The 27,730-nt window shown below is 44.4% G+C and overlaps 1 protein-coding gene across 1 annotated transcript; it reads left to right on the forward strand.

Moving 5' to 3' along the window:
- Positions 1-158: 158 nt before the first annotated feature.
- Positions 159-27,689, forward strand: ankrd12 (ankyrin repeat domain 12). Its single transcript, XM_061084189.1, has 12 exons — positions 159-301; positions 14,992-15,105; positions 16,428-16,578; positions 18,228-18,362; positions 19,284-19,487; positions 19,686-19,828; positions 19,945-20,092; positions 20,375-24,765; positions 25,005-25,103; positions 25,248-25,391; positions 25,501-25,596; positions 26,403-27,689. The coding sequence occupies exons 2-12, from the start codon at positions 15,046-15,048 to the stop codon at positions 26,586-26,588; spliced, it is 5,757 nt and encodes a 1,918-aa protein (XP_060940172.1). The 5' UTR covers positions 159-301; positions 14,992-15,045; the 3' UTR covers positions 26,589-27,689.
- The last annotated feature ends 41 nt before the right edge of the window (positions 27,690-27,730 follow it).

The following is a 27,730-nucleotide window of genomic DNA, read 5'->3' on the forward strand; positions in this document are numbered from 1 at the left end:
AGCCGTTTGACACGTCGCCATCTTTACGGTCGTTTTTTCCAGCAGCCGGACGAACTCCTTATAAGCTCGGTGGGGCTCGGGCGAGTCACATGACGCGCCCTCGGCCAATCAGCGGCGCGCTCCTGTGTGTTTTGCCAGGCTGCTAGAGGAGAGGACGGAACGAGCGGCTGCGATGTTTTCAAACCCGGAGACGAACGTCACGCTGCCGTAGGCTACGGTTACCGACCGAGAACCAGGGTCGAACCCGAACCCGAACCCGCAGTGGAGTGAGGCGGCGGCGACGCGACACCCCCGGTTGACGGTAAGAACCCGGCCACCGCGGTCGCCTTAACCCGAACCTTACAGCGGGGGTTTCGGATCCGAGCGAGGGGGTTAGCCCGATGCTAGCAGCTAAGCTAACCTGCCGTAAAGTGCCTGCGAAATAAAGGGGGAATGTTGTGTGTTTTTTTTTCCCCTCGGTGTGTGTCGTGCGCCACGTGCGTACACACACACCGAGTGCTCCCCCCATGCGACCACCGGGACTTCGGTTGTGAGCCCCCCGTGTGTGAGGCGAGGGTCCGGGGGAAGGCGAGAGGGAAAATGTCGGGGCGAAGCGGGGTTTAGCCCCCGTGTAGCCGAGGGAGCACCGAGCGGGGCTGGGAACAGCTAGCTAGCTAAGCGCCGGGGAGGGGAGGGGGTGTGAGGGGCTGCAGGGGGCTTTTGTCTCAGCCTGTTCGCAGCTCTCCGGTTCATATCACCGTTAAAACAAGAACCAGAACTCCCATTCCCCCCCACGTTGACCGCAATACGTGTATTCACTACATCCGATCCATTGTAGCGTGTGTGCGGGGTTGTGTGTGTTGGAGGAGGGCGACATCACCGAGGGGTGGGTGGTGCTGTCTGCAAAGATCCAGCCACCACCACCACCACCTCCACCGCTTATTTACACACTTTCAGCCAAGAACCACCTCTTAAATCTCGGGTTAATTCTCAGATTTGCTTGTCTAATGCTCACAGGGAGCTAGCATGGCTCGAGTTACCGGGATCTTATTCCCTCCCAGCCCCGGCGACTGTGACATTTTCTGGGGGGTGTGTTGCCTCTTGACACAAAAGCTGCCTGTTTCCAGATGGCTGTCCGTGCAACACAACGTCAGACTCACGTTTGCAGCTTGCCTCCAAGTTAAAAGTACAGACGTGCACCGCTAAATCTACAAAATCATGGTAGTACTGTGAATATTATTAATGCTCTTGCACATATTTGTGTAGTATAAATATTCTGAAGGAGGAGGAGACAATACATGCAGGTATTACACAGCTGAAATGAATATGACTACGTGAAGAAAGGAGAGATATATTGTGTTTAAATGGCATAAACACTTTATTCAGATTGTGTAGTTGTAATATACCACAAATCTTGTCTTAAGGAAAAGCAGAGGAAGCCTACAAAGACACATCCCTGCTCGTTGGTTAGGAAAAGGCAGCCTGCATATCCATTTGACAGGATTTCTTCCATTTACGTAATTATTATTTTGTGACCTCAACATTACATTTTTTCCTTTTGTGATCACAAGAGGAACAGTCCAGCTTTTTGTGGCTGAATCACACAGTAATTGTGCCAAATAGGTCAGAATAGAGTAAATCATGCCACGATTGGTGAATGGTTATTTTATTTAATCATCGATATCGAGAGAATGAGTTAGTTATCGTCCCAGACTCGATTAGAATGTATGTAAAACTAACATTTGATCAGTCACTGGAGGCATAATGCTACAAGAGGTGTCTGAATACAACACATCATCTGGAAACCTCTGAGGGAAACTGCGTACCGGCTACTGAAAGGCAGCATTCGGCCATTTGCCTGCATCAGGCTTTGTTTTTTAATTTGTAAAAGGTTCACCTTGCTCAGTACAATGTAAATCCAAGAGTTTTGCTTTCTTTCCTTTCACTCATTATCAGAACTTATAACAGAGACACGGTGCTAATCTATGACACACCATGTTTTGACATTAATAATGGAAGACACATGACTAACTATCTCAATTATTTATGTTATTACAAAGTGCTTTAGAATGCATCTTGTTCATTAGACCTTTATTTAGTCTTCCTAAAACACAACAGCTAGTTAAATGTTGGAAGAGAGTAAAGGTTCAATTTAAGGGTTCATCACTGTATTAACAGTATTTGTTACTTCATTATTTATGTATATATTTGTGTCACACACATAAGCATTCTGCGCTCATCTCAGTACGTTGTCTTTGGTTGTCCGTGATGAGGCTGTGGTAATTTTCAAAAAAAGCCAACTATGGTTCCAAAACAAAATGTGAGAATGGATAACGATCCTACACGAGTGCATGACAACTGAGACTTACTGTAACAATTGGGTTATGGCTGAATTCATATTGGAACATACCCCTGGATATTTTCTGGCATTGAGTTTTAGGTATTCAGGCTTGAGCATCTTTCCTGATGTGAAATTTAAATGCTTTTCTTTCGGTTTAACTCTTATGGTGGTCCTAGTGTATACATAAGGCTTCATGTCTAAAGCTCTACGTAAGCCTCTGTGAAGCTGAAAGCTCTTCAGCATGTAGTGAATACATAAAATAATCTTGATTTCTACATAAGTTTGTGTTTTAAATGCTCTATTTTAATTTATTGCTGCAGTTATGTTGTAAGACATATTCTGTAGATGTTTGCGATTAGATTTTCATTAAATTCTTTATTGACACGTTAGCAGATGTCGTTGACTTACTAAAAGACTATCCAGCCAAGTTATTCTAACAAAAAGGTACATTTCATTTCTATTCAGTACGACATTAATATACAAAATATCAGAAGACCACAAAATGTAAGGGAATAATGAAATGGACAATTTCTTTGTCTCAGATGTGACATCTTGCTTTGATTGACCAATTGTCCAAAACCAAAAGACTTTCACTCTAATTTCCTTAGAATAATTAAGTGTCTGGAAAGACCAGTTTTGCCACTTTTGCATAAAGGATGACACGATGACTCATGCTTTATCAGAAATAGATGTAATTCACCTCTGGGTTGATTTGACTAATGTTTTTTGCGCTACATGTGCATTTACTATTTTTATGGGTATTCAATAGTGATTAAAAACCTAAATGTACACATGGGAATATTCAGCATTTGATGGAACTGTAGTTGTTTTGAGGAGGTTGTATCAACACCTGGTTCAATAGTAGTTAAGCTAACCTGCTGCTTTTAGCACTGCAGCTGAGAGGATGTGCTATATAGTGCCAAACGTGACATGACATAGTGCTCTGTGGTTTGTTTTTTAGCGTTGAACCACCAGCTTTCTGACAAAGGGAGAAGGCAGGTCAGGAACACTGCACTTAAAAAGAGTGTTGTATTACAGTGCAATGCAACACCTTTGTACATTGTTAAATGTAGATACGGTTTAAAATATTGCGTAGTTAATGTTAATGGAACTCATTTACAAATGAAGAATACTCAAGCTCTTAGTATTATTATTGACTATTCAGCTGGTTATGTAAAATACTAATACAATGTCCATGTAGTATCAAGTGAGGTTATAAAATTGCATGATTTCAAGGACCAAAATGCTAAAATCTCAATATATTCAGTTTTATTTCCTTAAAGACAGAGAGAGGCATCAAATCTTCACTAGTGAGAAGCTGGAATGAGACGACGTTGCTCAAAACTCAAATGATTATTTTCGATATCTTTTATCAACTAGTTGTTTCCGCTGTAGGACACACAGCTGACATATGGCCAGATGTAGGCTGTGACCACACATTGAAGCCTTGTCCATTTTAATCTGGAAGGCTGCCACTCTGCCATTACAGACAACATGTTCCCTCTGAACATCAGGGATTCTCTGCCAGTCTAAATTGCCCTTGATAGCTTGGTCACAATGTATTTTAAAGCATTATTACAACAAGCTGTTCCATATGGTGCTGCTGCAACCACTGCGGAATATTGCCGTCAAAGTATGTGCCTTTTGACTGTCACGGCCAACTGACTAATGCCACCATTAAATCTCTATGTACACCACTTGAGTAGGGTGACTTTGGCAACAGTCAGTGTCCAAACACCGACCGGCCTTGACTGATGACCACAAGCCAGTTGGCAAGTATCATCCAAGTCAAACATGTTTCTACAACAGAATGTGACCTGTTGTGCAACATTTGTCAGTTAAATAAGTTCGTTTTCTCTCCGTCGTAGTTCCTAGCAGTGTTTCCTTGGCTGAGTCATTTTGAGCACGAGTCAGTTGCACCTCCACAACCTTTTCTTTCACTATAACCCGTCCCCACTTCTCCTAGACTTGAGATTTTAGTTTTTATTGCCCTCACATCCTTTACACAGCGTGTCTTTCTTGTCAGTTGGGTTACTGGAAGGATCTGCATAGCTGCATTTTAGAAATTCCAATTTTGAAAACTACCAAGCTAAGATTCCTCACTTATGTGATCATACTGCGCCAAATTCCACTGGGTTTGGGATTCATCTTTTTGTCCAGCTTGTTTTTTAATGTACTAGGAATTTGTATAATCTGTGATACACTGATGACATTAATTATTCACACATTTATTAGATAATTGACAGAAAATCTGTTAATTCATATAAAAAATGAACAGGTTCAGTTATAGCCTCTCAAAAACTAAGAGCTATTTGCTTTGCAACATTAAAATACCCTGTATCTTAAAATTATAGCCTATTAATCTTGCTAGGGAGTAGATTTGTTGGGTTGAAAACCGTCTGTCTTGCGCTTACATTCATCCTCTGATCACACTAGGATGTATTGAGTGAGAGACAGCTCTGGATGCTCAAAAATATGATTCTCCTTTAATTTCTGCCAGAGCATGAAAATCAGACGAAGGAGGGTCTGCAGTCACACAAATTCTACACGTGCAGATGACTCAGATGTTCATATGAGCAGGAGAGGCTGTGCAAAAACAGGAAAAGAAATCCAGCTTCTGGGTGCATAGTGGACAGTTTGATTCTGAAATATGTCCCATTAACAGTCTTTACAACATATCCAGTCACACTTTAATAGCAAAGTGGTTAAATTATTTTTTTATGAGTATTATAGGGATTTGCTTGCTAGCACACAGAGGGCCTGTTGTATGTTAAACGGAGGAACCACACCATGGCTGCTATAGCTTTTCCATACAGACTATAATCCTCTTAGTGAGAGAATAGGGTATTGACCAAGGTGCTCTGCAGCCAGAACAATTATGTAAGGACGTACAGTATTACCAATATGCTGAAGTTGTGTATTCTCATCGTGATGGGTTTGATTTTTAGTTGCAGGATGGATGGATGAGGATGCACATGCTTTCTCTGTATATCCATATCTAAGTGTATCTGTATAGAAGATCCTTTTCAATAATTTATATTTATTACATGTGTTAACAGACCGGATACATCCCTGTCAGATTCTTAAACTTCCTTGGTTCTGTTTAGTGGTACCTTCACCATGAGATGGGGTATAAATGCAGATCAGTGGAATTGGAGCAATCTGGCAGTTATACATGAAAAGACAGAAATACTTGTATAATATCACACATTATGGTCAATAATGGTGGACTGTGCCTCAGCATTGTTGCTGCAAGGTTGACGCCTGCTCCATGCTAATCCAGAGTTTTTGCGGTGAATGCAAATGTTGTAAACACTTAACGTCAGTAACAGTTCCACCTCATCGTGGGTCCAAGAAAAGAAAGCCCTGCTCTTGACTAGTCACCATTGTTGTTTCTTGTTCTTAGTATTTTCTGTAACCAGGCAACCAACTGCAGAGTACTACTACAATCACTACTGTACGCACATGGTCATCTCTCATATGTGTTACGGTGCTTTGGTAAGGACAAGGATAATTGCTGATGGGAAGATTAATCGCTAGTGTAGTTAGACTGTTTTAGTTTTAAAACTAAAACCTTTTTGTACAGATGTAGCCTAAAACCTTGTCTGTGATTTACTAGACCTCACTTTTGTGCTCAGGTTTTGTCTCTCTGGCTATGAGATGTTTGTAGTTTAGCTTAATGCCATATAACAGCATTTACCAGTAACACAGAGCAGTTATTCATTCTGGCTTGTTATGAAATTATTGCAAGTTTATTGGCCGTTATATACCAACACAATGCTATGAATGTAGTTCCTAATAATTTGTTTTGAGAGTTCACACCAGGGCTGTATCTTAAGGGAAACCCCCCCAAACGGTCTTGGTTTGTGTTTTACTCCTCTTTCCTCTTAGCAAACTGACGGCAGGTGTCGATCCCGGATGCTTGTGAATCTGTCTTTTTTGAAGAAGAAGAAGTCCTCACTTGGTTGTGTTGAAGATGAATTGGCCTGCAGTGCACAAGTTATAGTTGGAAAGGTTGTATTATACAGAAGGCAAGGAAAGCAGAAAAGATGAATTCCCTCTGTTTCCGACAGCTGAATATTCTGCTTTGTATCACTTCTGCTTCAGGTTGTCAACCACATTTATTATGTCGCAGTTCAAACAAGACAGTGAGAAAAGCACCAGTGCCGTATATTATATGAATTACCTCTACCCCATGCCTGGACCTATCGGCTCCACCAGCTGAGTATCTGCGTCTTCCAGAGGCCCAGCGAGTGTGCGTTTGTGCACGTTTGTGTATCTGTGTGTGGAGAGAGGGCGGGGCCTGCTGATTACACAACATGTGCTAGCCGTTGCCAGCAGCCCAATGTGTGCAGAGCGTTGTTTTGTTTGGTGCGTTCAGTGCAGTATCTCCTCGTGTAACGGCTGATCTTGATTTGATAAGCCACCAAGACTGGCAATTTGAGAGTGTGTGACCCTCCCTGCAGAACAGCATGACGATGCAGAAAGTGGGAAGGAGAAGCAGGCTTTTTAAAAGGGAAAGTCTTGATTTCAAATAAAAAAAATTAACACTGAAAGTTCCCTTTTCTGCATGAGCGATCAGAAAGACAACTGTGCCTGTTGATAGTTTGGAGGGGGCCACAATTTGACAATGGGTGTGTAGTTTGCTTTCTTTAGAACTGGAATGCTTTCACTTTATTCATGCCAAAGAAAACAATCATATCCTGTTTACTATGGCTCTGTCAGTCACCATGCTGTCTGAGGACTGAGGGCTGTTTGGTTACATCTTCATTTCTCAGTAGAAAGCCTGTTATTACCCTGACCTTGAACTTTGGAAATGTGGTTATATTTGAATAATCATCAACCGTGGTGTGCTTAAGTGGTGTTTCTGCATCAGTACTATTCATATCTTGTTCTTCTTCCTACATTTACATTTATGGTACTAGCTCATTTGCAGATCAATCATGCATAGTATTAAGAGACTGACACGTGGTGGAATTGTGAAACTAAGTTTTGCTTGTGTTTTGTGGAGGCGTAAAGTAAAAGCTAAAGAAACCTTGGGATGATATTTAGTTTTTACCAGCATTTCTCTTCTTCAGTTGTAAGCATTGCACTGTTTTATGAGAAAACAATATTTTTGGTCGGTGTATCATTGAGCAACGAGAACAGAAGGAGAAGTATTTTTTCTGTTATTCACGTGCACACTAAGGAAGTCGTAGCTAACCTGCTGAGTATGCTTTGTTGACTGTACGACTTTTTTATCTGCACCTTCTTGAAACCTCAATGGTGAATACACCTGAATGAAAGTGCTGCTGAACGTCATGCTGCATAACTGCTGTTCAGTGACTGTTTGCTTAGTGGTCCGCATGTTCCTCCCAGTGTGAAGATGGAGACGCTGTGTCAACCTTTGTGCGCTGGCCCTGCCACCGTCTCTGCAAAGCTGTGGTTTTGCCACGTGTCGGGCTTGTGATCCGATCGACATCTCAAGTCTAATTGGATGTGGCAGGTGCAGATCGAGTCTTGTCTTCAATGTCATAATGAAAACTGACACAACATTTCCCTCATGGTTTATTTTTTCAGACCGAGGCCGGCTCACTGCTCATGTGGAAGCCGGTGGACGGGGATTCCTTGTGGTTGTGGCACCTTGTGGTCTGTGGATGTTTTGGTTTTAGTCATGCCGGGGGCTTCTCTACCTCCATGAGATTTTAACGCTGCCATCAACTGTATCCTGTGTTGAAAGGCAAAAAGGGTTGGTGTTGTTTGAAGGGAGGATATGGGTCCAAAGATGATGGAGGCAAATTTTATTCATTTACTTCCCTAAGTATCAATACATTTATAATGTGCGCATATTACTTGAAGAGTAACCATGTTTTTCCATTAAAACATACCAAAATGACACGCGTGTAAAAGTAATCAATGCCAAATAGAGTATTTTACCAATTAAGAATTTGATGTCGGACTCTACTTCTTCTCTGGATATTGATATTTCCTTGAGCAACAGTTTCCCAGTGTTTGGTCCAGTCATGTGAGCCTGACGCTCACACGCCTAGGTCCTAACCTTTGCTCTAATCCCTCCCTCGTTCCCTGCCCCCTCCCTTTTAACCCATAATCAGCAGTAAAGGCCTCATTGTTCTTGTCCGCTGCTTGGGCATCTGATCATTAACCTACATTCAGAGCGGTGGCGGTAGGCTTCTTAAGGCTCTCAGACTCTCGGACCAGTTTAATGGGCGTGTTTCAGTGAGTCCTGTTCTGAGCCTTCTGCTGCTGCCAGTAAACTTAACCCCATTGACGCCTCCTGCATACAAACATTAAACTGTTTTACGAGGCGTTTGATTTGTGTGCAAGTCGTGCCCTGTGCCTCTCCCTTCTAAATTTAAGGCTATTCCTGTTTTATGGAAGCTTTTGAGTGATGGATGTGGCTGTGAAACGGTTCAGCACTCAATCTTACATAAGAATACACATTTAGTGCACAAAGTACATTATGTCTGGGTCTTGCAACAGCTTAATGCTAGGATTATTATGAATTAAGCCCAAAAATTTGGCTGTTTGTCAGTATTTTTCCTAAACTAACATGATTTGTCCTTGGATGAATTAGAGGAGTACGCTCAATGAAGCGTAGAGGGACACAGAAAATTAACTTTGTCCTCTACTTCTACAAACAGTATTCAAATAACAATCTGGCATCCTGGCAACATTTATTAGCTTCTGTGAATGTTTGGCACCAGTTCACTGTTTCCTGTTCAACATTCACACACCTTTAACTGGCGATAGTAGCCCATGGCTTTACCACGTGGAGGAGGAGGCGGAACCAGATCTCTGGCTGATGCATTTATGTAACACAACAACAACTGGAATGAAGGCCAGACACTCTGGTTGGACGAGGCGCGTTTTGTCTGTCTGGGGTTAGGGAAGAGAGAGGTGAACCGATGCCTTGAGGGATTCAGTGTCACTTGCTGTCTGTCCATGTTGAAAAATGCCTTCAGTTCAGAACAACCACTGACTGGAGAAAGAGAGCTGAACACAATTTGGAAATTCTAATTTGGTGTGCAGTAAATCACAGAATTGCATGGATGTAACCAAACTATACAACTAGATACGACATATACATGTGTTGATTGTTATTACAAATGTATAATCTGTGGATTTTGAGCACTAGTTGTATTGTATTGTTGTATTGTGTCTTTTTCTAGACACAACAACCTGGCTTGGCTTACTGCTATTTTCATCCATGATTAATCCAGTAGTATTTTATCAATTGAAAACCTCACAAATTACCAGATTTTTAATTATATAGTATAATTACCAGACTATAATGTTTTACAATAACTCACAACCTCAATGTTCATTTAATACACTGAGAATATACGGAACCTTCACACAAATTTGTAATAAATTATTTCTCTTAACATTTTCATTATGCTACTGACATGTTTGAGAATGGGGGTTTTCTTTGTCTTGCCAAAGGGAAAATTAATGAACAGGACATTAATAGGCACATTATAGCTTTATTTATAACGTAATGTGAGGTGTGTATACATTTCCTTTTTATATAAAAAGGTGTATAGTACACATTTGTCAGCGGGTTGCTTCTGTGGGTTGTCATCTGGGTGGGGGATATGAAGATGGCTGGCTCTTTGCTGGTTATTGTTGCCTCTTCTGTCTGTCTCCTGTAGTCTCAGTAATCGGGCCTTTTGCGCATGGCTTTGTCCTGCTACCCATTAGGGGGAGGAGAGAGGAGGAGGAGGAGACGGAGGTTTGGAGTGGATGTGCAGCTGAGAGAGACCTCCCCCATCATTTAGCCTGACGGCATACAGGACCAGAACCACGTGACTGGCTGTTTACTGTCACAGCCAGTGTAGTGTGTCTCCGTGGGCATGTTTCGGGATATTTGTAGTGAAATCCAGACGCCATATTCATTATATATTTGGGATATTGTTAATAATTTAATTATTTGCTCCTCTGTATAACCTTTTGACTAGAGAGATGCATTCAGAGCTTGTTTTCAGTCAGTTCCTTTGTGTGTGCAGACGCATGTGCAGCCACATGGGAGACCAGGGGAAAATCACATGTATTTTCCACCCAGTGGGTGTGAGAGCTCGCAGCCGGCCGTGCTCTGACTCTGGAAGCTGTAGTGGAGCAATGCTGCCGTTGCAGCTGCCGTTGCTGTTGGTGGCGGCAGTGGTGGCGTACCCAGTGTGTCAGGCTCTGAGCTATTCTTAGCCCCCTTCCCTCCCGGTCCCATCCTGCAGTCACTGGATCAGGTTTCCGTACTGTGCATGCTCCTCATCCATTTCGGCCAGGCCTCCACCGCACATGCTTCATCCACCTCAAACACACGTCTCCGCACCAGCCCCGGCCGCACTCCCCAAACACATAGACTCATGCAAGGGCACGCACTGAGGCAGCCACTCTGCTGTCAGGGCCAACATGGTCATGCACTACAGGGAAATGGTTGTTATTGTTGTTAGCCAGGAACCAGTGGAGCTGGTGCAGGAACACCAGGTTATAAATAAATACAGGGACATCTGCTTCTCAGAAGGACAAGCAGCGCCGCCAGCACACTTAACTTGAGATTTCACGGACGTGGCTCATGCATGGTGGAAGTTTGGAAATTGAAAAATTCAGACATATATTGAGATGAAAGATGATACTATTTAAGCCCTGTCATATTTTGCATAATCTGAAAAAGCTAAATGACACCCAGCCTGATAACCAGAATGATTTGATCATCCTCCAAGACAACTCGATTATTAATTACAGCTGCAACTTGTAATTTGTTGGTCCAGCCTTACTATTAAATTGATTGAACAATAATAGTTTCAGTCAGATTTTAAAACCTCTCCGCTTTTACGATGTGGGAATTTGCTCCGGTTTTGTTTTTATATTCTAGTAAACTGAATATCTTTAGTTTGGATTCACCGAGACATCTGTACATGTCAACTTTGATCAGTAATTGTCTGGTTAACTGATAAGAATAATGATTAGTAGCAGTCCTTGTATATTTAGTTGTTCTTGTAAGTGTCTTCCACTTAGCTGCTGAATTATTTACCCCATAGCTGATGTTAAGACTGAGGGAACCAGCCATCGTGACTGAGTGTCACATCTCTCTGTGTTGTGCATCTCTAGTTTACAGCTGTGTTTCTGCCCTGTTCAGTTTCATTGGTGGTAAGTGGGTTAGGTAATTGTTGCTATCAGTCAGTTTTCACTGTATTGGGTCCCATGCCAAACTAATCTGGGTGTTAGTCGCTGTGAACTTTAGTAGTCATCAAGGCAGGGGCTTGAGCGAGACTTGAAACAGCCCAAGGATAATGGCAGAGCTCGCAGAGGCTTATGCAGCCCTGAGCTGCTCATGAAACGCAGCGAATGTGAATGCCGAACTGGCGAGTGCCCAAATACCTCTGTAATTATAGTCACACCCTCCTCGCCTCGTCTCCGGGCCAGATCGGAGTCCTGTCAGCGTTTGTTTTCTGGTCTGGTCCCGGGTTGTCCATACTGCTTTAATACCCTCGATACACTAGCCTCTTTACACCAGCGTGTTCACCGTGGGCTGCTCAATTCTTCCTTTCAGCTGGCTGAATGACAATGCTGCTGCATACTGGCTAACTGCTGACTAATGATGGACCTCTCACTGGCCTCAGCTGTGCAGCCGGGCTGGTGCTGGAAAAACGATACCTGTCAACACTGTGCTATTACTCAGGATCAGCAAAGGTTGTAAAGATATCCGAAGAGACAAAAACGTGGGATTCCTTTTAAGAAGTCTAGTCATTTTTATTTATGGCGATTAAGTGCAGACAACAAGGATGAGTGAATTCTGTCTGGAAAGGCAAATGGCATGCGACTGTTAAAATAACCCCTGCTGTCTAATGAGATTAAATATTATAATCAGGTTGCAGTGTTTATATTTATATATTTAACTCTAACAGCATGATTAATTGCATGTTGAGTCACTTGAAAATAATAACATGCAGACCAGGAGGGCATCAGTTATTATTTAACTGTGGCTGGAAGCAGTATGTTACTGGGTTTTATGTTCATCCCGTTCTCATGACCATATTTTGAAGGAACTTCTTTAAATGTGGCACAAAAGTTCACTTGTACTAAGAGGAACTAGATTCTTGTTATCATAGGTCAATGTGAAGTCATACCTCAGAAAAGCTTTGAGGTCATTTCATCACTTAGAATACCACAGAATGAACTGAGTAGAATTTGGTCAGAAGGTCATGGCCAGTATGACTTAAAAAAACACATGTGGCATGTCTTATCCAAAAGGTCAGAGCTAAACCTCGCTGTGACATCATAATATTCTACAAATTATACATTTTTATCAAACTTAACTACTATGTGCATACGAGTATGAACACAGAGGAACGTAAACTGCAATTTGACTGAGACGAGCTGTTACAAGGCAGTAATTTTTGTTTCTTAATGTGCCGCACAGCAGTTGGTTTGTTTATGCCTCTGACTTGCAACACATGAACTTCTTATACTTGTGAGATTTGTGGCTTTCACATAAATCCTCGATGGGCCACAAAGTTGTCCATGTGAAAGTGTTGAGCCTGAAACGCCAGGCGTTGCTCGCCATCACGATGACAGTTGTGTAACGGAAGTTTGTTATGATCTATTGAGCTCCAGTGGTAGTATGTGTTCAGTTCTGCGTCATACAAAGGCATGGATTGATTATAGTGACATGACAGAGTAGACTGTAACTGGTGAGTGTGCCGTTTATAGAACCAGCATGTTTGAGTCTCCAGTTATCAGCTCCATATTTTGCTCGGGTGACTCATTACTTTGTTCCTTTTGATCGTCTGTGTGATAATCGTAATTGAGAGGCTGCTCACATGAATGTTTTTTTATTTCTAGTTTCCAGGGTATTGTTTACATCTTTTCTTTGGTTACCAACCACCTTGCTGGTGTTGAATGTACTTAAACTAGTGTGGTATTATGGTTAGCTTCACGTTATTGTGTTCCCATGTGAGAGATATTCGATTTTTGTTTTATAATGACAAGCAAATTGATATTTGATAAAATCTAAATGATCTCTGGGTAAAACTCTAAGGATATGTGTTGAGTCTATAGTGTATAACTGCTTGTAGACACTCACTTAGCTCCAGATATTCCTACTGAAGCTGGTATGTGAGACTGCAAACGTCTGAGTCAGTTGCCCTCTAGTTAAACTTCAGGAGAATGTCAAAGTGAACCAATGAACGTCAGGTCCTGCCTCCTGCCTGCTCTGCCCAGACGCTTCCCCCCTCCCATCAACGCTCCAGAGATCCTCCTGGTGTTGTGAACATATCCGACCTAAACAATCTACCTCCTGCTTTCTTCATACGCGAGATGTAAACTCCAGAAAATGATCAGACCCAATTTACCGGAGTTTATCTCTGAAGAAGGAGCTTATGTATGTGGAGCAGAATGATTAAAATCCATTAGTTTCCTGTTATCCTCCAGCAACAGATATATCTGTCACTATCACATGTTTGTCTACTTTCATTTTGGTTAATCAAACCAGTGCTCAGCTCTGAAAAGAATAAAAGAATATAAAAGTTTGATTGTATTTTTTAGACATGTGGGTCACTCACTCTAATTAGAATCATACAGAAGAATCAATAACGGTTCTCTTCTTGGTAGGTTACATGTTTACTATGTGAAATTATAGTTGAGTCGCAATTGGATGTATGTTGACTAATGGGGCTGCCCCAAACATTTAGGTGGAAGTGTGGGGTTTTCTTAGTGTAAAGAGATTCTGTGTCTGCTGTTAAACCAGACACTTATTATGAGTGAGTGTTTTCAAATGAAACTGCAGGGAAAGTTTAATGAAAGGTCTCGAGGTGTTTCTTATGACTATAAATCGACATGTGGCAAGATAACAGACATGTCGGCTTCATCATGTGCATGTTCGGCTGAGTGCTTTCTCCACTGTCTGCAGGCGTGCACAGTGCCCCCATTGACTCCACTGCATGTGCTGCTACATTCACACAGACCACATCAGAAGGAAGCTTGGTTACACTGATGAGTAGGCTGAGTGACAACATGCAGAGGGAGGTTTTCCTCTCAGAAACTCGCAGTTCTCTAAAGTTGTGATTCATGCTGCCTTTTGTGTGGTTGTTTCCTGCTGTTGTGGAATGGAACCTTCAATAAAAATCCCTGATTAGTGATCCACTCATCCTACATCCTGAAACACAGCTGGGTTACACTTTGTGGCCGTGGTGTTTTATACACCTGGGGTCAGCTCCAGTTTCCTCTGAGATGCAGCCGAGCCTGTTACGTGTCTGAAGGATTCTCATTTAAGGGAGACGTGATGCTTTTTCAGTGCGTCATTCCTCTAATGTTTCATAGGTTTTGTGTAGAGAATAAAGAATCTCTTCTAGGTTAAAAGAAAAAGTCCAGTAAAGGAGCTCCTCTCCCCTTCGTCGGTTGTCCGGTTGATATCTCTGCATCATCATGATGTCACGTGACATTTGAATAAAGCATGTTTAACAGCCAGGTAAAGAGTGGAGCCAGACATGTCCTCCATGCACTGGAAGAAATTATGATACTGAATACGAGCATAATATGTCTTCCCTAAAAGTTCCCGTACTTAACAATGTCCTCCCACTGTCTGCTGTACACACTGCCTGTGCGTAGAGAACCACAGTCATCTGCTGTGATGTGGCGGAGTGAAAGTCTTATGGCGCGTGCTTGTCTGTCTCCAGGTGCATGATGACCCTACTGCGGTGTAGCTGTCACAGCTAGTCAGGTGCCGCACCATGGCCAAACCTGGGAGCGACAGAGATGGAGCCTTGGTGGATAAGCAGGCGGGGAAGAAGGTATGTGAACACAAGCACACGCAGACGTCATACATGTCCACACTGAAGCTATCATATTTGATTAGATCTGTAGGCATCTGGACGAGGCTGACCAGAGTCTGTTCGACGCAACATGCTGTCTGAGGGCCACTTATTAAATATTTACTTGCACCGAACCGACTCAGCATAAAACTGCTATATTTCTGACCACTCCCCTCAACATTGTTGTATTAGCACTACTAATTATCCATTCTCCCTAAATGAGCGGGACATTTTACATCTGCTGTAGAAGCACCTCTCGACTTCACTCTCCTCTACTTTCAACATTTCCAGACAGACGGACTCTTTGCACAGCTGCTACATTGCTTCACTGAGATCAAAGCAGCGCCACGCTGCAGAAATATTTCCTTCTGCCAGAAAATGCATTTTCCTGCGCTTAGAATGCATCTTGCTGAAAGTAATGGAACTGAAAAAAGCTTTGTCTGCAGCTCACAGTGTTAGAAACCAGTAACTGGAACTGAAAGGCTTTGGGATTAAACAAGATATTACTGATGTTACTGTTTAGGTCTGTAAAATACGATCTGTGTGAAATGTTTCTGATTTCTGGAGGAAATCCTTTTTATTTGAGCTGAAGGATTTATTCTATAAAATGCAAGGTAGCACATATGCAGCAAACAAACACTGATATCAATATATCTGTGATTAGCTGATCAGCTGATATCGTCAGCCAGTCGATTTATCGCACAGGCTCTATATGAAAGAGAAAGTATTTGATTTTGCTTATCACTTAATCGCTTACATTCATTTTATTTTACAGTCTTGTTCAATGCTATTTTGAGAATGCCTCGTTTACTTTACTTGTTGAAATTCTCACACTACAGCAAACAATGAAACATTTTAATCTGTTTAAACATCTTAACCTGCCAAAGACTTGGCCTTGGGAATATTTGTATGAGTCATGCAGACAAACCGTCTGCCTGCACGATCAACACAATATCGAAGCCACAACACACCCTGTAATGTAATAACGTGCACTTTATGTTAGTGTCATGTTTTAGAAGGCTTAACTCTCAACTGATTTGCGGCCTGCATGCTAATCTCAACCCTTCTGCCTTCTAGCCTGTAAACAGGGCTTTTCAAATGGAGCTGCCTCTGTCATGACTGTATTGTTTACATATACAGGCCCACACACACACACACACACACACACACACACACACACACACACACACACACACACACACACACACCCACACACACACAGTCTCAAATGTGGCCACACCTCTGCTGTGTTTCACGTCTCATTGTTTCTTCTTGTTCTTTTTCCTCCTCGTCTCTGACAGAGCAAAGACAAGTTGTCCCCTTTCACCAAAACTCCAAAGCTGGACCGGAGTGAGTTGCTGGGGAAGGAAGGGAAAGCCAAGTCTTCCATGAAGCGCAAGCTCTCCTTCACTAACAGTCCGTCCCGGACAGAGGAGCGAGACTCAGACACTGGTAAAGACCGTTGCTGCTCCTCCTTTCTCCTCCTCCTCCAACAGCCTCCTGCTGGCTCGCTGCCATGTCCCCACACTGCCCCCTGGTGGCCTGTCGTTGAACCAGGGGTCTGTCCATAGGTCAATGAGTTTAGATTTGTTTATCGTGCTGATAAAGTTGCGCTTTGTGGCCAGAGACACCAGGAAATAAATCAGGTTTTTAACGAGGCTCAGGAAAAGTGTTACAGAGACTGTGTTGGGCTGAGATATTCTTATTTGTCCTGCCCCAGTTTGATAAGGCTGTGAAATTCATTTTTGCCATGTCATAGGAGAAGTCTTAAGAAATGTTTGCCTAAACTCCTTTGTAAATAGGAACCAGTTAAGACAGACAATGTTGGAAAGTATTGAGAAAGGGATTCAAATTTTTTGATATTTATCTTTTTACCAAATATCAATGGAAAACATAATTACAATGGCAGGCTTCTACTTAAATATCTTATATCATCCACGCAGTTGCAAGAGGACTTGCAATGATAAAATGCTTCCCTTCACGCTGGAGACGTTATGTCTTCATCTTACCTCTTGTGTAAATACACTCTTCTGGTTCCATCACGTAGTTGGATGTCTAATTGTATGTTTACGTCAGATTTGAGACCTAAAAATAGCTTAATTGTATTGTGAAGCTATAATTACAGTAATTGAAGTACAGTAATTCATAATACAGACTGCCTTCATCTCCTCTGCAGAGAAAAGCTCAACGTAATGATTTTCATTGTGTGGTCCGGGGTCATTCTAACAGACTGGAACCCTTCATTTTCAATTCACTGAGGGTAATTTATGCTGCACAGGTTTTAAAGCTAAACTAGCATGGACAGAGTGGTTTTGTCTTCCCATCAAAGCCTTTCCATAGAGCCGCTCTGGTCCTGTGAGGTAAGAAGCAGGGAAGCATGTCTCCGCTGACCATCTCAAACTGGATCTCCTCCACTGTCCCTCGTTGCCATGACTCATAATCTGTGCGTGGAGTGAGAGTTTGCTTATTGTTCCTGTTTGTATTTGAGAACATGTGAGATGCGGAGGGTGAGTGAGTGAGTGAGAGAGAGAGCGAGCGAGCGTTAATGCAGTGCTTTCCCACCCTTCCGACCCCTCCCGCTCTCCCCTCCCTCCTCTCTCCCCCCTTCCCCATCCTCTCTGCTTTGCACTGTAGATGACTCAGACCCAGGCCAGTCGAGTGAGACCTGGGGAGAGAGATTAGTGCCTCCCTGCAGGATGTACGCAGGTAATCGCTGCAGCCCGATCCTCAGCCCCCCCCCTCGTCGTCCTCCTCGAGTCACGTTCACCCACTTTGCACTACTATGCTGCTGTGAACACACACACACACACAGATGCATGTGTGTGTGTTTTCCGATGTGCATCCGCCCCCTGGTTCAGCTCACGCATGTTTGTGTTTAGTAACAATTGGCCGACGGAGACGGGGTTGGGGGCCCGAGGAGAGCGGTCTGCACTTAAGAGAATGCAGTTTTGTCTTTTTCAAACCTCATGCTTGTCATCTGTTTCTCTGTGTGCTCAACAGATACAAGGGGAGGAGGAAAAAACAATGTCACTGCAGATTAAATTGCTGTCACAAAATGATCCTTTGTGGACTCTTGTCCTAACTCTCTCTTGGTCTTGCAGATAAAGATGGACCAGACAAGAAGAAGGTGAAAAAGGAGGCTGGGGGCAAGAAGGCTCCCAACCTCTTGTTTGGGTATCCTCTGTCCGAGCGCAAACAGATGGCTCTCCTGATGCAGATGACTGCCAACAGTCCAGGTTTGTGTGCCTCTCCTCTATTAGCCACATCCGCAGCATGGCTTAGAATAAATCTGCTGTTGGATGACTCATGTTTGTGAGCAATTTAACAAGCTTACTCTAATATTTCAAGGTTTTTTGGCTTTTGTTTCCGATATGAAACCCGAGCTAATTGCCTGAGATTACTTTTTAATGAAATGTTCCGATGGGTTGTAAGATGAGAATGAATCTGTACAGATGAAGAAAAACACAGGATATTGGGTTTCTATTAATGTCAGTGTCATTGTGGTCGCTGGGCTCATTAAAGGAACATAGTGAGAGTTGTGTAGACTTAAGCTTTTGATAGACTCTGTAAATCAGTATGGTAAAATTTCCTTTCAAAACTGTCGACGAGCTTTGGTGTATTTCCTGTCTTTGTCGGCACAGGCTGCCTGAGTATCGTGCAACAGATGTGTCAGCTGTTTATCCAGCTTTAGAAACCTGAGCTGTTTCCAAATCAGCAGTCGTGTCACCCCTCTCTGCTACAGCTTCTTCCCCATGTGCAGATGTTTCTCTCTTGTTCCTGTGTTTCTTGTCCTTTTGTGCTCTACATGTGTCAGCCACATAACCAGATTGCTTTGGTCTAATGGTGTGATAGCACAGACGAATGTTAACCTTAGATGCAGAACTGATTGGTATTGAACTTATCTATCGAAGCAAGAATGTTAATAAGCTAATTTCCCTGGTTGTTGAACTGCTCATTTTCATTAATGCCCACGGAAACGTATCGAGACTGTTAAAGCTACGTAACATGTCGTTGCAATGAAAGTATTTAAGGTTCCCTGTAAGAATTAGTTAAATTCCCAATCGGTCTCGATTTGCCAAGTGCCTGGTATCTGAACATATGAGAGGTTTTGATCTGAGCATCAATGAAGTTCTCTCTCTCTCTCTGCCTGTGCCCAGACTCTACACCCAGTCACCCCTCTCAAACGACCCCTGTGCAGAAGAAAGTCCCCAGCAGTGCCTCATCGCGACAGAAGGACAAGGTCAACAAGAGGAACGAGCGAGGGGAGACGCCCCTCCACATGGCAGCCATCCGGGGAGACGCCAAGCAAGTTAAGGAGCTCATTAGCCTCGGAGCTGATGTCAACGTCAAAGACTTTGCAGGTATGACGACCAGAGAAGTGATTTCTATTTTACAGCTTTTAAGGACGTAAAGCTGAAAAACAGCAGCTGATTCAGAATGAATATCCCATGAAGAGATGACATAAACAGACATCGCTGCTCTGTGTCTTTCAATGCGTGTCTGTTAACATTTAAAGCGAACTGTGACTGTAACCTGTTACTGTTTCCTGCCCTCATCAGGTTGGACTCCGCTTCATGAAGCCTGTAATCTCGGTTACTACGACGTGGCCAAGGTCTTAATAGCAGCAGGTGCTGAGGTGAACACGCAGGGTCTGGATGACGACACGCCGCTCCACGATGCCTCCAGCAGCGGACATACAGACGTGAGAGAGCCTTATATAATGATTATATGTTGATGATAATGTTGTTAACAGTTTTGTTTGTTTCGTCTCTTTCTCAATAAAGATTCTTAATAATTAGTGTTGTGTTTTTTTTGTAGATTGTAAAACTGCTGCTACGTCACGGTGGAAACGCTTTCCAGGCCAACAAGCGTGGGGAGCGACCGGTGGACGTGGCCGACTCCCAGGAGCTGGAGCAACTACTGAAGGGAGAGATTCCACTGTCGGACCAAGAGGACACCTCCTCAGGTTTGCAGATAATAAAACTTTACTATCCACTAACCCGAGCAGTAAAGTATGTTGTTTCACTATAGAGGCCAGATGGAGTTTATAATTTATGCGTGCAGCTAAACCCAAGGACATGTACGCAGTCGTGGTGTTGGCGGCTTTATATCCACCACGAAAAGATTTCTTAATCCGGGTTAATTTTTAATTAACCTGTCGCTATAGCACTGTTTGAGTATGAAAGTATGAAGCAATGTGTAGATTTCTATTTTTATAATCATTAAATTATTTTTCTTCTGTTCACAGAGTCTGAGGACCCACCGTCCGTTAATCCATCTAGTGTGGAAGATGTCATGGAATTCTCTGACACTGAAAAGGACGCGGATGGCAAACCGGTCATGAAAGCGTCATCGTCCGTCCCAGGGCTGGATGAGTACGAGTTCAAAGACGAGGAAGAGGAGGAGGATCTCAGTAAAGCTCTGAACGACAGACACATCCTCCGGAGGGAACTACGGCAGCGGGAGAAGGAGGAAAGCGAAAGGAATCACGTGGCAGCAAAGCAGAGTGGCAAAGGGGATTCCTCCTCCAAGCCGAAAAAGCAGAAGACTCCTAGAGTCCATTGCAGTTCGGATACCGACAGCGATGAAATGGAAAGCCTATCGGAGAAGAGGAACTCGCCCACCTGCTCTCAGAGCTCAGAGAGCGTCAAGGCAGACACGAGATCAAAGAAGGAAAACGCTGAGCAAAAGGACAAGGGCAAAGTTAAGAAGAAGAGTAAGAGTCAGAGTAAAAACAAGGAAAACCAAGAGGATGGCAAAGAGAACAGCAAAACTCTGGTCCTCTCCCTGGCAACAGTGTCCGAGAGCACGGACAAGGGTCGGGAGGAGGACTCCTTCAAAATGTCCTTCAGTCCCAAAGATGACTCATCCGTCCACCTCTTCCATTTATCATCCATCAAATCCCCTAAACTGAACCACAGTCTGACGGATAAACAGACGCCGCTCAAACAAGAAAATACTAAGATGTGCGTTTCCATCAGCGACAGCTCATGTCCGGTGGAGAGCGTCAAGTACAACCACTACACAGACGCAGACTACTGCACTGAAGGCTCCAGCACCAAGGGGTGTAAGCACAAAGAGAAGAGCAAGCATCAGCAGAAGGAGTCGAGCGTAGATGGGGATGATGGTCATTCCAGTCCTTACAAAGACAGCAGCATAGCAAACAGTGTGGACAGCTCTGAAGGTGCCTTACGGAAGAGCGACCTAGACGGCAAGGTCGTGAAGAAGCATAAGCTTAAACACAAGGAGAAAGACAAACACAGGAGGGAATATGAGGCGGAGCGGAGCCGCCACAGGCAGAAAGAGGCCAGGAAAGACAGCCACAGGAATTTGGAGTTTGACAGAGAGTTCTGGAAAGAGAATTTTTTCAAAAGTGATGAGACGGATGAGCCTCTGCCAGTGAAAAAGGAAGGTGAAGACACCAGTTCGCTTCAGAAGACCTCTGATTCCCCTCTCGTGAAAGATGAGAGAAACGCAAAGGAGAAGCACTCCAGTAATAAAGAGAAGAGGCCCAGAGAGGAGCGAGAAAAAGACAAAGCCGTGAAGAGAGAGCGGAAGGAGGCGGCTGGTAAAGAGGAGAAGGTAAAGGATTCGAAGCCGAGTGAGCGTGACGAGAGGCCGGACTGCCACGGCTCAGGGCGGATTCCTGAGGAGTCGCTGCAGAGCAACAGCATGAAAGAAGAGACGGAGGAGAAACCCATAAGTGGGATCACAGCTGATCAGGAACAGCTGGAGCCCTCTGAAAAAGGCTCACGCGAAAAAACTGACAAGAGGCTCCCGGGAAAGGAGAAGGATTCCGAAAAAAGGCATCCTGACAAGGAAAAAAAGGTTAAAGCGGAGCACTCCGACAAAGCTGAACCTCAGAATTCAGTGGATCGTTGGAAGGAGAAAGAAAGAACAGGAGCCGTTCCTTCCCACTCGCCGGGGGATAAAAACTACAAAGAGAATGAAAAACTGAAATCTTTATCGGCAATAAAAAAGCATGAAGACAGCAGGAAAAACAAAGAAAAGTTTGATAAACGGTCCGATAGGGAGCGGCAGGACAGAGAGTACGGTGCCGGGGAACACAGAGAAAAGGATCGCACCAACTCCGATAAGAAAGGAAAACCTCTGGAGAAGAACGCAGATCATAAGTCTGACCGCTCCAAAGACAAGGACTCTGACCGGAAGAAGAGGGATAAAGTAAAAGATGGAGCCCTTTCGTCAAGCTCCAATCTGAAATCACTTTTAGAAGAGAAGAAGAGCTATCTGTCTGAGAGCAGCAAGTCCTTATCCGCAAAATCAAAGGAGGAGGTTGTGAGAACACCAGACAAGGATCGCGACCGCAGGGACCGTGACAGGGACTCGGAGAGACACAAGGATAAAGACCGGCACAAAGAGCGCTCCCAGCAGGCCAAGATCAACCGAGTCAAACCCAGCGAGATGGATGTAGATAAGGCCAAGTCCAAAGCCTCGCCAGCAGCACGAGACGCCAAGCCGAAGGAAAAGAGGCTCGTGAACGACGACTTGATGCAGACCAGCTTCGAGCGCATGCTCAGCCTGAAGGACCAGGAAATTGAGCAGTGGCACCGGAAACATCTGGAGAAAATCAAACAGAAAGAGCGGGAGAGACTCAAACATCGACCTCTGGCAGACCCGGGGAAGCCCAGGCCCAAAGACAGAACAAAGACCGAAGCATGTTTGAGTAAAGAGCTGATGCGCTCGAAAAGCTCTGAAGTGTCTGACCTCCACAGCAGAGACAAACCACTGAAGGATGGCGCCAGCCCCCGGACCGTGTCGCTGGATGGAAAACCTCTTCCCTCCATCGGGGCAAAGGTCATGTCCGCCGTGGAAAACTGTCTGACCAGATCACCCAGACCGGAGAGCGACCGCTGTGGCCTCATGTCCAGGTCTGTGTCCTTAGTCTCTGTCGCCAGCTCAGAGGATTCATGTCAGGCTACAACACTAACGCCCAGGCACGCCGAGTACGACTCCGACATGAACCTGGAAGCGTCGGACTCTCAACCTGCATTCCTACAGTCTTCCCTCGTCATTCAGGCCACCAGATCGCCATCCGTTCACGATAAGGATTGCAACAGTCTTCCAGATGTGCTCCAAAGCAACCGGACGCTGCTGTCCGGCCGACACGAAACTCCCTACCTCAGGGCGATTCTGGACGAGGACGCCAACTCCTCGACCGAAGGCAAAGCTGTTGAAAATCTGCCGAAACCCAGTCTGCCCATTGAGGAGTTGAAAACCAGGGAGACCTCAGCAGAAACAGAAGAGAACCTCAGTAGTCAGCAACAGTTGAATTCAGCGGGGGATTCAGTCACGGAGAGAGAGGGCATCACTCCCAGCTGCTTGACACCAAACAAAGATCCTCTGAATAAAATCGTGAATCCGCAGTCCAGCCTCTCGCAGTGTAGCGTCTCTCAACCCGGGTCAACGGAGCAGAAAGCTCCTCCTCCTGAACCTCCTGCAGTGAAGGACGTGCAATGTGTGACGGATAATTCACAGGTAGAATGTAGCGACAAGGAATCGGATCAACCACTAGTACCGACAGCAGCCTCTGTATCTGTTGAACCATCAGCACCTGCGAACACAAAACCCATCCAGCAGAGGGAACCGCTCCCATCGCCGGCTGTGGAGAGCCAACCGCAAACTGACACAGGTACCACACAGGTGTCCGAGCACAAGGAGAAACCTCAGGAGAACTTTGATGGATCCGAACCAGAGAACATGGAAATCATTCCTGAAAGCTTCAGAACAGAAGCGATGGAAAGTCCTGAACCGTCCACCAGCTCTCACACGCCCACCTCCACTGCAGGGGAGACTCTGACAGGTTGCATCAGAACCAACCCTGATTACCAATGTTCTCAAGAGGATACGGAGGCAAATAACCACGACTGTAAAAAATCCAAACCTTCCAGCGACACTGCAGGTCCATGTGTCGACGTTCAGACGGAGATAAAAGACGTCGTGCCCTGTGCGAGTCCTGAACACAAGGACGAGGAGACGACTGATGTCCCACAGAGCTCAGAGAACAGCAGTGCTGCAGCTTCTGTGACAGGAGGTTCTTCAGCCGAGGGCAGCGTGGCTACTGAGAGCTCGTCTGAGTCCAAGGCCGAGTATTCATCCGAGCCCATGGAGGTGACGCCTGCCGAGGAGAAACAGGAGTCTTCAGACGGAGACGAGACCAGTCAGAGCAGCGTCCAGCCGGGAGCTCTGACCGACGGCAGCAGCTACACCTCCAGGAGCTCGTCTCCGCAGTCTGGAGACCGGGACTCGGACTCTTCAGGGGCAAGGATGAAGGTTCGCTCCACCGACGAGTACGTGGACATGCACGTTCCCCATCCACGCAAGAGGAAGATGCCCAAAATGTTCAACCCTCCGCCGTGCTCCACGAGCCAGCAGGAGATGGGCCACCAGTCTCTGGCCGCCATCGTGGACTCTGTGAAGCTGGAGGAGATCGAGCCCTACCAGACGGAGAGGGCCAACCCGTACTACGAGTTCCTGCACATCAGGAGGAAGATCGAGGAGAAGCGCAAAGTGCTGTGCAGTGTCACCCCCCAGCCGCCGCAGTATTATGATGAATATGTGACCTTCAACGGATCCTACCTCTTAGATGGGAACCCATTCAGCAAGCTCTGTATCCCAACAGTGAGTCAGCACTTTCTTTCTGAACTAAATACTCGATTGAAGCTCCTTACTTTAATGTTAAGAACTTTCCAAATGAATCTGAAAGATATTCAGCTGTGGTCTGACTGTACTAATTAAGGGTCAAGATTGTTGGAAGTCAAACTTAAAGTATCGTGAGGTTAATTTAAGATCAGTTCCCCAGGGTTGTGTTTCAGTTTTCTCAGAAAGTGAAGAATTAAGGTTTGATCTCTGTTGTGTAGATAACTCCACCTCCATCGTTACCTGAGCAGCTGAAGGAGATGTTCAAACAACAAGAGGTCCTCCGCATGAAACTACGACTCCAACACAGCATCGAGAGGGTAAAACTTTGTGTTTTATTCATGTCATGTCAGATGTATCAGTACTGAGATTACACCTTTTTATAGATGTTTAGGAATACAAGTTCTATACACCTACAAAGACTGGATGTGGCGTATTTATTTGACTTCCTGTTCCTCTTTCAGGAAAAGCTGATTGTTTCGAATGAGCAGGAAGTCTTACGGGTCCATTACCGGGCGGCGAGAACACTGGCCAATCAGACTCTGCCCTTCAGTGCCTGTACCGTTCTACTGGATGCTGAAGTGTACAACATGCCCCAGGACGTCCAGGTGAGTCCCACGGTCCAGCTCACGATTATTTAAAGGTCCATCGTGGTCTCTGAGGTCAGCTTGTGGATGTGTCTTCTTATTCATGTGTTTTTGTTTGTTTGTTTTACAGAACGAAGACGGTAAAACATCAGTGAGAGACCGATTCAACGCCCGACAGTTTATGTCCTGGTTACAAGACGTTGACGACAAGTTTGACAAACTGAAGGTAAAAGCACTGTTTGTTTTATCAAACCAGTGAATGAAATCTAAAGCTGAAGTCAATCAATTGATTTGTTGAATATTTCTTCATCTTTATTTTGATGATTCATTGTTTTAAGATTCGGTGTGTAGCCTTGAGGGCCATCTAGAGGTTAACTTGCATATTGCAGGCGACTGAGTAGCACACACACCTTAACCTTCTGTGCAGGAAGGAGAATCTACGGTTTTCTTCTGGAGAAGTAAAAGGGTTACATGTCCTTGTCCTCTCTATGCGACTGTAGGATCACTCTCTGACGTCACAAAAACCCGATGCTTAGTTTCAGGTTATAAGACACTAATGAAATCATATTTCTGAATATTTTATTCAAGCCAGTGGAGCCAAATAAATCCTACAAGTAAATGGTCCTGCAAGACATTTCACAACCAAAGCTGGGAACCAAAGAGCATTTTCACTTAATTTCCCCCAAAGTCGTAAATCAAAACAAACTGTACATGACAACACTGGTTGATCTGTGATGAGCTTTGTATCACCTGATAAAACCAGCTGCTCCACGTTCAACTTCCCTGAGACTCAAATCATTTCGTTTTCAAATAACCGCTTCATCTTGAAGTGAAAAGCAGCTTCTTTGAGATTATTAGCAGGTTGAAGAATTCTTCATTTCTGCCAAAACCCTGGACTTGTTTTGTGCCTCTTGCTCTTTCATGTGTTGTTTTTCTGCTCTTTCACTGACCGGTTCCTTCTTGCACAATCTTTATCTAACTGAAAACATCTGGCTGGATAAAATAATGTTGTGTGTTGTTTTCCCTCCACAGACGTGTCTCCTGATGCGGCAGCAGCACGAGGCGGCGGCCCTGAACGCCGTGCAGCGGCTGGAGTGGCAGCTCAAACTGCAGGAGCTGGACCCGGCCACCTACAAGTCCACCAGCATCTTCGAGATCCCCGAGTTCTACATCCCCCTCGTGGAGGTCAACGACGACTTTGACCTCACCCCGATATGAACCGTGGGACCGGGCCTACTTTGCCAAAGTGGTGGCGGCGCCGCGGACCCGAGCGGCAGCCCCAAGCATTCGAGGAACGAGGAAAGCACTTAGAATGTGGCGGCTAAAACAGAAGAGCACTTAGAAAAGAGACGTTTTTTTTACTCCAGAGCTCGTTGAGTCCGAACCGGCACGCCCACCATGAGGACGGGGGGGGGCGACGTGGGACCGGCCGGGTCAGACGGGGGTCCAGGCCGCAGACGGGGGTCCAGGGAGCCGAGACCAAACGCTGGGCCAGGAGCTGCAGCCAGAAGAGTGGAGGCCGACCAGCGGCTCCGCGTCACGCAAGGTCACACAGCGGAAAGAGTTCAATTGTTTCAAAGTGAGTGTTCATACAGTGTGTACAGATTGTGCTCTTAATTTTTTTAACTTATTTTATACATAAAAAAAATGTGCATTTGTAAATAGCCATGTAATTATTGTTTTAAACTTGTAAAAACAAAAAATAATAGATATTTTGATTGTAAACTCGTTCTGTCTCATGTTTTAATGGACCAAAGTTGGTTTTTATATTGAGTGTCCTCTTCGTCTGTGATGTTCTCGTTGTCGTTGGCTTAAAACATGAAGCACGTGTTGGCTTCCGTTGTGTTCTTTTTGTTTTTACTGTTTCTTCCTTCCTCATCTGGAGCTCCACGCCACAGCTGGTGTTTTTGGACTTTTGGCAATTAAATGCTGTGCATGCGTTGCGTTGTTTGTACTTTTTTCCTGAAGAGCTGTTCCGTGGACTAAATTGTGAGGTTTACTGAAGTGTTCCAGCTTTCTCTTATTTTCTTCTACTTCTTTTTTTTATTTTCTCGCGCCCTCGTGTTACATCCTTGCGGCCTCACTCCTCGTGTGTCGTCCATCGTGTCTCGCGCACATTAAAGTCTGTTGTGGCTTCCAAGGAGAAAAAAAACATACTTTTACAGTTTCAATGTGAGATCACAACAAATCCTATTTTTTCAACATAATGCCTTTTGAACGATAGTTCTAAAAAATGTCTATTTTAATATTTACTTGTTACATGACTTGTACATATTTGTAATATATAATTGAATAAATTTTATTTGTTGTGAAATTAAATCTCTGGATTTTTGGTGTCATTTATTTTAAAGCTGCAGAAA

The sequence above is a fragment of the Limanda limanda genome, chromosome 13 (genome assembly GCF_963576545.1).
Source record: "Limanda limanda chromosome 13, fLimLim1.1, whole genome shotgun sequence".
Classification (NCBI taxonomy): Eukaryota; Metazoa; Chordata; class Actinopteri; order Pleuronectiformes; family Pleuronectidae; genus Limanda; species Limanda limanda.

Bases quoted from the DNA above. Each gene is read 5' to 3' on its own strand.
- ankrd12 (XM_061084189.1), top strand. From the start codon at position 15,046: ATGGCCAAACCTGGGAGCGACAGAGATGGAGCCTTGGTGGATAAGCAG. The intron at 20,093-20,374 runs GTTTGCAGATAA...TTCTGTTCACAG, and splicing joins CCAAGAGGACACCTCCTCAG to AGTCTGAGGACCCACCGTCC. The intron at 25,392-25,500 runs GTGAGTCCCACG...TTTGTTTTACAG, and splicing joins ACATGCCCCAGGACGTCCAG to AACGAAGACGGTAAAACATC.